At 57.1% G+C, this 13,605-nt stretch overlaps 1 protein-coding gene across 1 annotated transcript in view; it reads right to left on the minus strand.

The window, feature by feature from the left end:
• The window catches only part of KCNIP3 (potassium voltage-gated channel interacting protein 3), a 99,036-nt gene extending 90,334 nt beyond the window's left edge, over window positions 1–8,702 (minus strand). The window contains exon 1 of the mRNA XM_027967108.3: window positions 8,615–8,702. Within this exon, the coding sequence (XP_027822909.1) occupies window positions 8,615–8,698 (84 nt within the window). The 5' untranslated portion in view covers window positions 8,699–8,702. The remainder of the gene's footprint in view (window positions 1–8,614) is intronic.
• Between the last annotated feature and the right edge of the window lie 4,903 nt (window positions 8,703–13,605).

Here is a 13,605-nt window from a genome sequence, read left to right on the forward strand (position 1 = left end):
CTCGTTCTCATTCACGTGTGTTCACTGCTGGGCTTTGGCTGGAGGTCATTGGCTCCAGCGTGTTTCCCAGGTGGTTCAGTGGCAAAGAATCTGCCTCCAATGCAGGAGACAGGGGTTCAGTCCCTGGGTTGGGAGGATCCCCTGGCGAAGGGCATGGTAACTCTAGAATTCTTGCCTGGAGAATCTCATGGACAGAGGAGACTGGCGGGCTACAGTCCATGGAGTCACAAAGAGTCGGACATGACTGAAAGGACTTAGCGCACACACGCATTGGCTCCAGGAAGGGAACGCCTGGGAGAACCTCCTGTCTGGGAGAGGGGATGACTTAGACCAGCGGTCCTCGGCCCTTCTGGCACCAGGGACGGGTCTCATGGAAGACAATTCTTCCGTGGAATGGAGGGAGAATGGTTTGGGGATGACTCCAGAGCATTACATTTACTGTGCATTTTCTTTCTAATCCCTGGTGGCTCAGAGGTTAAAGTGTCTGCCTGCAGTGCGGGAGACGTGGGTTAGATTACTGGGTCGGGAAGATGCCCTGGAGAAGGAAATGGCACCCCACTCCAGTATTCTTGCCTGGAGAACCCCATGGACGGAGGAGCCTGGTGGGCTACAGTCCGTGGGGTCGCAAAGAGTCGGACACGACTGAGCGACTTCACTTTCACTTTCACTTTTCTTTCTAATATTATGATGTCAGCTCCACCTCAGATCATCAGGTATTAGATCCCAGAAGCTGGGGACCCTGACTTAGACTCTGGGTGCCCGAAGCATCCCTCTAGCTTCAGCTCAGAGCCTCAGCAGGCAACAGAGTGGCAGGGAGGGGGGTTGGGGGGCTGCTAGAATGCAGTGCGCTTTTGTTTTGGGGGCGTTGTTATGGTTACCTCTGCACCTGCTACCATCTCTCCTTTTACAAGAATGATCTACTGATTCCCTTTTAACTGAGTTTATGGAAATTTAAAACACGAGTTAATTTAAAGAAAAATAAGAAGCTATAGCACAGGTTGCAGCAGGCAAGACAAAATCTGTGAAGGCAGATAAGACAAAAATCGGTAGAGGAACACAAACAGCTAGAAAACCTGCAGTCTGGGGGCTCCCTCGCTCAGCCCAGCTCAGAGAACTGAGTCCTCTGGGACTGGCTGTCCCGTGCATCAGCCACGCGCGGAACGTGGCCACTGAACGTTTGAAATGAGACTAGTCCAAATGGAGACGTGCCGTTCGTGCAAATACACACTGGATTTCAAATTCTTCTTAGCTTATTCATTCTTCTTAGCTTATTAATAATAGCTTATTAACAATTTTTGTATTGAGCACACACTGAAATAATAGTTACACTGGATTAAATAAAATATATTAAAATTTTTTTCTTTTAAAATTTACTTTCTTTAACGTGTCTGCCTGACCATTTAAAGTGACACTTGTGCCTTGCAATACACGTTTTAAAAAAACATTTATTTTGGCCATGTTGGGTCTCAGTTGTGTCATGTGAGATCTCCACTGCAGCACGTGGGCTTCTGTCTAGTTGAGGCGCACAGGCTCAGCTGCCCCGTGGCTTATGGGATCTTAGTTCCCCGACTAGGGGTCGAACCCGAATCCCCCGCACTGGCAGGTGCATCCTTGACTACTGGACCACGAGGGAAGTACCCTGAAACTCATGTCTGCGGGCCGGCACCATTCTAGACCTTCCAGCTGCGGGGCTGTGGGCAGCTTGCTGCTACCAGGCCACACCCTACCCCCAGCTCCTCTCTCCCACCCAAGTCCAGAGTTGCTTCAGAAAGGTAGTCTGGTGGAGCATGGAGGGCAACTGGGGCACAGTGAGGCCAAGCTTGGGGTCTGCCCGGGTTGAGGCGAAAATGGTGGAGCACGGAGCCGGGTGCAGGCAGCGGGACAGGTGGGGGCATATTAGTGTGGTGGCTATTTAGTTTCTGCCATAGATGTGGGCAGCAACGGAAGGGTCCAGGGGACTCCTCAGTAACTTTGACATTGACACCATGGAGATGGTACAGGACGAATACCCCTCATGGCTTCCAGCTCCCCCCGAATGCAGTCCAGACTCTCCACGAGAACACTCCACTCTCAATCCTCATCTGAGAGTTCTCACCACGCCACAGAATCAGCCAGAGCATTTTAAACAAACCACTGGGACCGCAACTGGGACATTCTACCTTGTGGCTCCCCACATCCCCATCACAGGCCCCCAGAAAGGCCAGCAGCCCACTGGGCACTGCCCCATGCCCAGTGGGCACAGCTCCATCCTGTGGAGGCCCGTCTGGTCAGGCCGTTAGGGACACACACACTGAGCTAGTGGCTCAGTCTTTGGGGTTCTTGTCACCTGGGCTCCAGAAAACCCCCAAAGAGCATCTCAGAGAAGGCTTGGCAGAGGTGACCTGTGGGCACATAGGTGGCAGCCTTTGGGGTGAAAACATCCAGGCTGCTTTCCCCCAAGGTAAAGTGACTGAGTTCACGCATGTGCAAGAGGCACGGCTAGCTCCTCCCAAATGCTTACAGGCGCTTGTGCCTGAGAAACTGCAGGAACAGCTTCCTAAGGGCCGCCAGGGCCCAGAAGACACACCTAGCTGGGGAGGGAGGGAAGACTTCTGGGGGGCAAGGGAGGGAAGATTTCGAGCAGAATGGTATTTCAGTCAAGTGCGGTGGGAAGAGGCCTGTGCTCAACCAGGCAGGGACTTGAAACCTGGGCCCTTTTCTCCTGGCTGGGAGAGCTTGGATGAAGTTCCTGACCGCTCTGAGACTCATTCTGTGTGTGTGTCTGGGTTCAGTCGCTTCAGTCATGTCTGACTCTTTGTGACTCTACGGACTGTAGCCCACCGGGCTCCTCTGTCCATGCGATTTTCCTATGCAATGATACTTGGGTGGGTTGCCATTCCCTCCTCAAGAAGATCTTCCCAGTCCAGGGATCAAACCCATGTTGTCTGTGTCTCCTGCACTGCAGGTGGATTCTTTCCACTGAGCCACAGGGGAAGACCCAAGCCTCAGTTTGCTTATCTATAAAATGGGGATAATTCACAGGACTATGGGGGAGTTTAAACGAGGTGACACACCCGGCCCCCAGCAGGAGTGATCAGCACTATTGTTCACCCTCCTGGTGCTGCGTGAGGGTCTGGCTGCCCCATGCAAGGGGCAGGGCCCAGCCCATGGCCCAGTGATGTCAGCAGGGCCACCCAACTTGCTCTGCTCAGCTGGCTGCACATCAGAATCACTTGGGAAGTCTCCCCACCTCTGCCTTCCCCGGGGGCTGCATTATTGATTCCATGGGGCCTGCACCACTCTATTTTTATAAAGCTCGACAGTCAGTCTGAAAGTGCAGCCAAGGTTTAGAGTGCTTATCCCACCAGATAGGAAATTCTGGGCCTTATCTGTGGGAGGAAGCGGTCTCACATTCACACTCTCCCTTTCTCCCAGCGGGGGTGGGGAGGGGGGCTGTCTCGAACCCAGAGCCTGGGCCGGCAGGGACGTGCAGACTCCAGGTGTGGGGCTGCCTGGCGCCCTGACCCTGCCCATGGGGACTGCTGCAGGCGGGCTCGTGAGCGCCCACTCGTCTTTGCGTGCTCTATTTCCATCACTCGGGACAGATGGCAGGAAGTGGCAGTGGGCGTCGAGTCATGCAGGCCCTGAGGATTTGGGATGGGAAGGCTTCGCAGGAGGAGGGGGGAGCGCTTGGTTTTCCTCCCACCCCTGGGCATCAATAGATGCCAGCCAGGCAGCCTGCCTCCTGCATGGGAGGGGAGGTGAGACTGTCGTGAGCCCCTGCAGAACTCGCACGTGCACACAGGCACACATACACACTCACACACACACGCGCCTGGGTGCTGCTCCACTCAGGACACTGGTGCCGAGGAGGGGGCTGCTGGGGTGTCGCTGCCCCGCCTCTGATGCTGCCACCTCCGCCAGCCCACCATCTCCTCACCTGCCCTTTGCTGCCCAGGCGATGAGACTTCTCACCAACCCGGGGGTGGACTTGAGCCGCTCACGGATCGCACTGTCCCGTTGGGGTGCGCTTCACAGGCTCGACTCAGCAACCCAAAAATGACCGCACTGATACTCGCATCGTTTACAGAGCTCTCTCTGTGCACGGGGTGTGGGGGGGGCGGGGTTGGCGGAGGATCTTATTTACCAAGGAGGAAAACGAGGAGACCGTGGAACAGAGAAGCTAAATAACTTGTCTGAGGACACACAGCTAAGGCGTGAGGAGCCTGGAACTGAGCCCAGAGGCATAGCCGTGTTACTTCCGCAGCTACGTTCGCGCTTGGCTGGCCCGTCAATTCCAAATGCTGGGGGTGGGCTCTGTGACAGGCCAGGGGGCATACACGTATGTAGGGGCAGGGTGATCTGCACTACGGCCCCCCAGCCCCCACGGCTCAGCACAGGGCCCAACCTCAGGTGAGGGCCCCGCAGAGGCGATGAGCATATCTGCGGCCCAGGGAGGCGATGGACACTGCCCACGCTCACAGTGTCACTTGGGCAGAGCTGGCCCAAGTACTTGGTGCTCTGGAGTCACTGCCCAGAGGGCCCATCCTGAGACAAGATCTTTTTTTTATAGCTGCACACCATGGCATGCGGACTCTTAGTTCCCTTACCAAGGATAGAACCCATGTGCTCTAAGTGGCTTCAGTCATGTCTGACTCTTTGCGATGCTGTAGCCCACCAGGCTCCTCTGTCCATGGGATTCTCCAGGCAAGAATACTGGAGTGGGTCATCATGCCCTCCTCCAGGGGATCTTTCAGACCCAGGGATTGAAGTCTCTTGCATCTCCTGACCAGGGATCAAACCTGAGCCCCCTGCAATGGAAGTTCAGAGTCTTAACCACTAGACCACCAGCGAAGTGCCTAGAGAGGATCTTAACACAGGGCCAGGGTGGACTGGGCACAGGGCAGAGCAGCAGCAGCAGGTCTCGGATTTGCCCCTTGCCTGCCTCGAAAGGCATGTGCTGGGGGGCCAGGTGAGGCCGGGAAAGACCAGCAGATGCTCTGCCTGGCTGAGCATGGCACGGGTGTGGGCTGCCTGCTGGAGGGGAGCGCCGGGCAGAGACCTCAGGCAACAGATCAGAGCTGGGCCAGCTGGGGAGCGGGCACAGGCCCTTCAGCCATGCTTCTCAGGTCAGCACAGCTAACCCCACACCCACCCCTCGCTCCGGCGCCTGCGGGGCCCCTTGGCTTGTCCCCATCACGTGGATGCTCTGTGGCGCTCCGGGATGTGGGCTGATCACAGCTGACAGATGCACCTGCCTGTTCCAGAGAAACATCAGTCAGCTGGAGCTGGGGGAGGGGCCGCACAGTGGCTCACTCCACACTGCACCCTCCTTCGCGCTCTGTCTCCTTCCGGCCTGGGCTGCAGGACCAGCAAAGGGAGGTGCGCCAAGTTCTCTCCCTTCTTTTTTCTTTGCCTTGGAAACCAGGGTCTCCCCTCTTCCTCACAGAGGCCACATTCAGGGCTGTGCAGATGCTCCTGGAGAGCAGATGGCCCCCCAGCCCCAGCTGGCAAAGCAGCTCCCATGCTTGTGGCAGATTTGGATAAGAAGAGGGCTCCTGGTGTCAGAACACTGGGGTCCTATCCTTTGGAGCCCCCAGAAAAGGGGATGTGGCTGGCTCAAGGTCACACGAGTAATCCAGGAGGAATGGTTGGGGTGGGGTCTAACCCGAGTGTACTCACAGAAGTATTCGGAGGGTGCAATAGGCCACAACTCCACGGGGCCAGCCCCCAACCGGGGTGGGGCATCACCTATAATCAGTTGCCTGGTTATAGGCACACTCCTCTCTCCCTATAGCTGTCTCCCATGACATCCCTGTCCATTCCCCCCACAAGCCACAGGGAACTGAGCTTTGGAGTAAGACAGAGCAGGGTTCAAATTCCCACTGTAACACTTGGTAGCTTGCAATCTAGGGTGGGCCTTAGTCTCCTCACCTGTAAAGTGGGTACAATACCAGGCACTACCTGGGGGGTCATGTGGGGGTCCAGGGAGAGAATCCAGGTGCAGAGCCTGTTGGAAAGACCCTGGAGGGAGGAGCGGCCGCTTCAGGGCTCTGCCCTTCGGCCCTGGCCTCGTCCCCCTTGTCCCAGAGAACAGTCAGACCCACTTCATTCGCCATTCAATTCGGGGATGTGATTACTATACTTGGAAATGAGGGAAAGAATTAGGGACCACCTCCCACAAACTCCCTGCAAGAAGGCAGGAACCTGGGCAGGTAGAGGGTCCCAGTGGACATGCCAGGCCATGAAGACGTCTCTCCCTGAAGAGCAAGGGTTCTGCTCGCTCCTTTTTCCTAAGATCTCAGGGAGTTCAAGTCCCGGCCCTGTGCTGGGCGAGCTGCACGCCCACCCCCGTCACCCTCGACCCCAAGCCTCGTGTCTACAGCAGGGGAAGTGGCAGGGCCCACCCTCCCAGGACTTCGTGAGGACCCACAAACGACAGTGACAGGCGCTGAGGATGGATGAGTCAGGCCACCTCCCAGCCTGCGCTCCGAACTGTAGCCCCACTGCCGCAAGTGCTGGTGGCGGGTCAGTCGCTAAGTCGTGTCTGATTCTTGTGACCCCACAAACAGTATGTAACCCCTCGGGCTCCTCTGTCCATGGCATCCTCCAGGCAAGAACACTGGAGCCGGTTGTCATTTTCCTTCTCCAGGGAATCTTCCTGACCCAGGGATCACACATGTGTCTCCTGCATTACAAGCAGGTTCTTTACCACTGAGAGGAAGCTGATTTTTCATAATCTCCCTGCTGACCTTGGTGACAGTGGTGATCACTGTCCCTGCCTGGCCCACAGCTGAAGGTGTGGGGCCCACTCCAGTCTCCAGCCAGGCCAGCTGTAGGAAGGGCATTGGCAGGCACGGTGGACCCACTGGGGCCTGGCTGTGAGAGAGGGCAGGGGCCAGTGTGGGGTCACGATAACCAAGGGAAGGGCCAGATGCACGTGGAGGACGGGAACCACTCCTGACGCTCATCTGGCAGGGACAAGGCGTGACCTCCTGGCAGGCAGGGACCAGTGGGGGAAAGGCAAGAGAAGAGGGACCGTCGGGTGGCTGGTGGACACAGCAGGCTGAATGCACATCTGCACGCAGCCTGACTCAGTTGAGAGCCCCACCTCTGCAGGTCTGGCAACCTGGCCAACCATGGGTACAGCCATGGGGTGCGGCTGCGCGTCGCAGGCTCAGACTGATGTCCAAGGATGCACGTGACCTGCGATGGCTGTGGCACGTGTGTACAGTGAGCACACAGCGTGTGAGCCCGTGACACGGCTCTGCGTTTCTCTACTCCTGCCCTGTCTGCCTGGAGGTGGCGGGGGAGACTTAAGGTGACGGGGAGAAAAGCACCTTTTCAACATGCCCTGCCGGCACGCTCGAAGGGCCTCATGTCAGCACCTCTGCCGACCCTCCTGACGCCACTGAGTGATGGAGCGGACGGTGCGGGGGCGGGGGTGGCCTGGGGTCAGGGGCAGGGTGGCCTGGGGCCACCACCCACAAGCCCACTCTGGACTGCTTGTCCTCATGAGTGACAGAGAGTAGGAATCCATCTCAGGGGGAAGGGCACGGAGTTGGCGGGGAGATTGGCAGAGACCAACCCAGTATCCACTCTCCCTAACCCACACGGCCCTGATTTTATGGAGGGTTGTGTTTTATTTTGGCCCGCCCTTCTTTCTACTTCCTGCAGCCTATGTGTGTTGGCTGGAGCTCCAGCAGCCATTTTGGACGCTAAGGTAACCTCGAGAACGGAAGCCAGTGAGACAGATGGAGCCTGAGTCCCTGCTGAGACAGATGGCACTTAGGCCCTGTGGATCACAGGGTCTCCGTGCCAGCCCTCTACCGCCTCCCTCTGGACTTCTGTGTGAGAAACGCAAGCAAATGTGTTCAAACCACTGTTATTTGGGTTGTTCTGTTACAAGCAGCCAAATCTAATCCTGGTGTTTCTTCTTCCCTCCAAAGCAAGACTGTCCCACACATGTGGGGAGGTGGCAAGACATCAGCAGATTTTCTGAGTGTTCACTGTCTTCTGGGAGGGGTGAGCTTATTTTCCATTTCCTCGTTACTCTGCGTTAATTATTCTTCATCCTTCCCAACTCCTTGACACCATCTCTTGAACTCTACTGCAGGCATTTCCCTTGCTTTCTCTCTCTCTCCAGCCTCCCAACAGCCCCACAGTGGAAACTAACCACATGTGTCCTTGTCAGGGTCCTCTAGCCCTTCAGGAAGTGGACATTCATTAATTACTTGGATAATTAAATGATGCACTCATTGACCAGCCTTCAAAGGTAAGACACCCCCTCCCAGCATTCAGCCTTTTCCCAGCACTAATGAGTCAGAGGCTTGGGGTCAGCACTCTGACACTTGCCCCGGGGACTTAACTGAACCACATGGCTGACCCCAAGCTACTCCTCTGTCCAGCTTCTGTTCCACAAACACTTAAAGCCTTTGCCGTCTGACGGGGGCCCCAGGAGTCTAGCCTCCCAGGCAGGACACCCCAACACTTACTTTTCCCATAGCGACCCTACAGGGAACAGCAGGGAATGGAGCCAAACAAAGAGGCACAGCCAGGCTCCCTGGTCCAGGGTAAACCCCCGAAGCCCCCACCCCCCAGCCCTGGGCGAGCGCCCATTCCCGCCAGAGCCTACCTTGGCCCGCTGCATCCTGGACGACCGACTAAACTGTTGCCGGCTTCCTCTCCGCGCAGCCGGCCGTGCGGGCAGCTGCTTCATGTTTGCCGGGACCCAGACGCAATTGTTGCTGGCGGCTCCGCGCCCGCCCCCTGCCCACCCTCCCCGCCAGCGCGCTGCCACCCTAGGCTCCGCCCCTTCTGCTGTGTGTCAGTCCGCGCCCAGCCTCCCTCCGCGTGCACCTCTCCCCTCGCTCGCGCTCATCCTTCCCGTCCCTCTCCCGGTCTCCCTGCCCCACTCCCTCTGTGTAGCCGTTCCTAGTCCGGCTCTCCCTCTGGGCCGCCCCTCTGCCCCTGTCACCCGGGGTCTCTGTCTATGCCCACTTCCATCCCATCTGTCTCTTTCTCTAACGCACTCTCTGCTCCGTAACCTTGGGAGAGGGAAGTTTAGGGGGTGCGGAGAGAGCCCCGTGTTCCTGCCCACCGGAGGGAAGGACAGCAGGGCAGCGCGGAGAGGCTCCCAAGCATTTTCCAGAGCAGGCCAGCCCCGTCCCTCCTGGCTGCGCCCTCCCTCATCCTACCAGCCCCTCATGGACAACGGGTGGAGTGACCCCAACCCCTGCCTATGACCTTGGGCCTTTACAGTTAAACTGGGCTTTGGAGAGGGGTCTCTCTGGTCTCCCTCCAGCAGCCCTGAAGGTGACTTCTGGGCACCCCTGGCATCCAGAGCATGCTCCTAGTGGGGACATAGCCCTGGGTGCTGGGCCCTCAATGGCCCCAGCGATGGGGACACACCACCCAGAGATGGTGACAGCTACCAAGGCAACATGATGCGGGTCACAGGCCAGGGGGCCTTCAACCTGTTTCACCTGTGCCCGCCTCACCTGTCTCCTTTGACCCCACATGGGGAGTTGCCATGGGGGCAGCTCTCCTCAAACCTGAACTCCTTGTACTCTCCAGGGAGCCCAGCGTGTCTCCCTGCTGTCTGTGTCTGGGGTTGGGACCACATCAGGGCAGCTGAGGGACCTCACGAGACTCTTCCGGGGCAGACGTGGAGGAAAGGGGTGAGGGTCCCTGGACATCCTGGGGAGGGAGTCTCCTTCCCGCCCCTCAGGAGGGCAGACTCCGGGGCACTTGCTCAGCCCGCAGGGAAAGCACCCAGGAGCCTGGTGCCCAAAACCTCAGCCAAGTTTCCCTTTTCTGCACCCTAGGAAGGAGCCAGCCTGTGCCACTGGTTCCCATGGAAACAGAGCCCTGTGCCGCCCCCTCCTCTGCGTGCACTTGCACACCCTTCTCCATTTGTGTGTGTCTGTGCCAGCTAATCAGCTCCAACTTTCAGGTCCTGGGAGGAAGAACAGTCTGGAGCAGTTGACCCCCCGAGGGAGGAGGAGTTTGGAGTGCCTGGGCTTCACAGCGGCCAGGGACTCAGTGGACCCTGGAGCTGGCCACGGCGGCACCCCGGGCAGAGGAGAGTGCAAGCCCCCTGCAGCTGTCGGGTCAGGGCAGAGGCTGAGCTCCTTGAGTGGAGTCCTCACAGTGGCCTCGGCAGGGAAATGTCATTATCTCTGTGGATGATGAAAGTGAGACCCAGAAAAGGTAGAGGATTCGCCCTAAGTCACTCAGTCGTGTCTGACTCTGCAACCCCATGGACTGTAGCCCACCAGGCTCCTCTGTCCATGGGATTCTCCAGGCAGGAATACTGGAGTGGGTTGCCATATCCTCCTCCAGGGGATCTTCCCGACCCAGGAATCGAACCCACATCTCTTACGTCTCCTGCATTGGCAGGCGGGTTCTTTACCACTGGCGCCACTGGGACCTAGAAAGTGACAAAGCTGGTACGCAAAGCCCATTACTTTCATCCCTAAGTGATATACATGGCGAAGACCCTGCCAAGCCTCCCATGCTGCACACGTCAGCTTGGGAACTCGCCAGTCGTGCTGTCCAAGAGAGACCTGGCCGTAATTATGGCCTAGTCAGCATGAGGCAGGACCAGAGAAGGCCCCCATCCCCGCTCCTGGTTTGGGATGAGGGCTGAACTTCCATTGCCAGATATGCTTTCTTCTAAATTCACAAGTTAATGAGCTTCAAGGAGCTCATCTTAAGAAAAAAAACCCAAGTGAGCTTTTTGAGCCAACCCAATACAACAAAACAGGGCAGCTGCCCACACGCCCCACCCCACCACCAGTCCTCTAGCACCTTGGGCCTGGAGAACCTCCAACCACAGCTGCCACCACAAGTGTGCCCCTCATAAAACACACACGGGGCTGGCCTGCATGATGTGTGCCCCCCGTCTCTTTTCCCCCCAGCACCTACAGGGGGTTTTCCAGAGCACTCTGAGCTGGTCCTGCCCAGGCCTGTGGGAGAGGCAGGAAAGAGAAAGGTTAGGAGAGTGTGGAGGTCAAGGACACCCCGGAGCAGAGCTCCCCACATGGCCCTCAGCAAGCCTAGCAGTGGTATGGACTCATAGGTGGCGGCTAACTCTCCTTGTGAATGTCTGAGAGTTTCTGGAGAGTCCTTGGCAGTGCTGCTGCTGCTGCTAACTCACTTCAGTCATGTCCGACTCGGTGCGACCCCATAGACGGCAGCCCACTAGGGCTGATCCTTGGGTGGAGAAGATCCCCTGTAGAAGGAAATGGCAGTATTCTTGCCTAGAGAATTCCATGGACAGAGGAGCCTGGCGGGCTACAGTCCATGGGGCTGCAAAGAACTGGACATGACTGAGCAACAGTACTTTCTTTCCAGATCCAACTTCAAACCCTTCCTCCTTGGTACCCCAAACCTGGCTTCATGGGGTCCCCACTCTGTATCCTTTGTTCAGATTCCTTTGAGCCCTGGTTCTGCTTACGGCTGGCTGAGGGGCACAGGAGACAGACAGTAGTTTCAGGGTTTAGGTCCTTGCTCCACCAAGAACCCCTACCTGTGAGGAAAGCCTCTCTGGGTGGTGGTGGGTCTCCCCAGGCAGGTGGAGGCCCCTCCCCACAGGAGTTCAACAAAAGTCTGCTGCCCTCAAACAGTGCTTCCCTGAAGGCCACGGCACCCAGGTGTCCCATGAGTTGGCACAGCTGTAGCTTTGTCTCACTTGGCTTTATTTGTCTCTCACTGCCTGGACACCTCTTCCACTGCCCGCCTTTCCGGGGCTGGATGGAAGCCCTGGAAGACCTGAGATGATGCCTGGGAGGGAGATACAGGGGTTCACTTCATCTCACCAGACTGTCCCAGCTCCTGTCCAGGCCTCAGCCAAGGCCAGCCATCCTGGCGCATAGCCCGGGACTCCGCCCAGCTCCGGGGGCAGGGCGCGGCTCCCCGGTGGATCCTTCCTGGGCGGTGCTCTGGGTTTGAAGTGAAGTGAAATCGCTCAGTCGCGTCCGACTCTTTGCGACCCCATAGACAGTAGCCTGCACCAGGCTCCTCTGTCCGTAGGATTTTCTAGGCAAGAGTACTGGAGTGGGTTACCATTTCCTTTTCCAAATTTGGTGAAGGTCAAAGGACAGAGGCTATACGCCTCCTTCCTGGCCATCGCCGGGCACCCCCGCACCTTCCCCCTGATGTCATGTGAACCTCAGGGGGGCCAAGGAGACTCCACACCCCCAGGCAGATCCACCTGCCCTCCGCTGGGGCCTGTGCGCACTCCAGGCAGCCTCTGCGCTGACCCCCTCACATGGGGCCCTCGTCTGGCTCATCAGCCTCTCCTCAGCTCTGTGAGCAAAGCCGCTAGCTTGTCTCTTGACCTCGAGGTGGGGCTGGGGCATCAGCTGGGTTCCTCAAACCGCAGGGGATCCTAGAAAGCCCTGAAGACGGTCTTTAAAAAAGAAGATTATCTCTGGCTGTGCTGGGTCTTCGTTGCTGCACAGGCCTTCTCTGATCGTGGCAAGCAGGGCCCACTCTGGTTGCAGTGGCAGGCCTCTCTAGCAGTAGCCTCTCTTACTGTGGAGCATGGGCTCTGGGCACTCAGGCTTCAGTAGCTGCGGCTCGAAGGCTCGGTAGTGGTGATGCACAGGCTCAGTCCCTCCTCGGCTTGTGAAATCTTCCAAGACCAGGGATCGAACCAGCCTCCTGCACTGGCAGAGGATTCTTATCCACTGAGCCCTGAAGGTTTTCTTTAAAGCCCCTTTCTTCTGGCTTGATGTGAAGGGAGGGTCCTCCTAAAACTCCCCCTCAACCTCAAAGCCTGACTCCTGGGTACCCCTAGCGTGGGGAGGGCTCAGGCTATTGAAATTCCGCATCACTGCTGGGCAAAGGTTGGGGCCGGGTGGGTTATCTCTGCCTACACCCCACCTTCCCCTCGCTGGGCACTGCGGTGCTGAGTTTGTAGGAGGGGTGACTGTTAACTGCTCCAGGAAAGGCACATCCTGGAAGTGCAGGAAGGATTAGGGGCCACAGAGAAGGGGCTCCATGCCAGTGGCATGGTACCATCTGAACTATAAAGAGCCACCATTATCAATGTTTCTTGGGGGTAAGTTGTGTCCTTCCTACCCAGCCCGCATCCAGTCTGTGCCTTAGTTTTCTCAGCCATAAACAGGTGACAGTAAGTGTCTAGAGTGCTTGGTAAAGGGCTGCCCTGGTGGCTCAGCAGTACAGAACCCGCCTGCCAATGCAGGAGACTTGGGGTCAATCCCTGGGTTGGAAAGATCCCCTGAAGAAAGAAATGGCAACCCACTCCAGTATTCTTGCCTGGGAAATCCCATGAACCCAAGAGTGTTAGCCTATTAACAAACAATGTTGTGATAGTTTTGGGTGGAGAGCAAAAGGACTCAGCCATACCTACCCATGTATCCATTCTCTCCCAAATTCCCCTCCCATCCAGGCTGCCACATAAATTGAGCAGAGTTCCTTGTGCTGTATAGCAGGTCCTTGTTGGTTACCCACTTTAAATAGAGCAGTGTGTGCATGCCCATCCCAAACTGTCTTTACCCCATTCTTTGCCCCCAGTTCTCTGTGTTTCTGTTTTGTAAGTAAGCTCATTTGTATCCGAGATGAGATAGTTAGAGAGCATCACCGACTCAATGGACA

The sequence above is a fragment of the Ovis aries genome, chromosome 3 (assembly GCF_016772045.2).
Source record: "Ovis aries strain OAR_USU_Benz2616 breed Rambouillet chromosome 3, ARS-UI_Ramb_v3.0, whole genome shotgun sequence".
Lineage (NCBI taxonomy): Eukaryota > Metazoa > Chordata > Mammalia > Artiodactyla > Bovidae > Ovis > Ovis aries.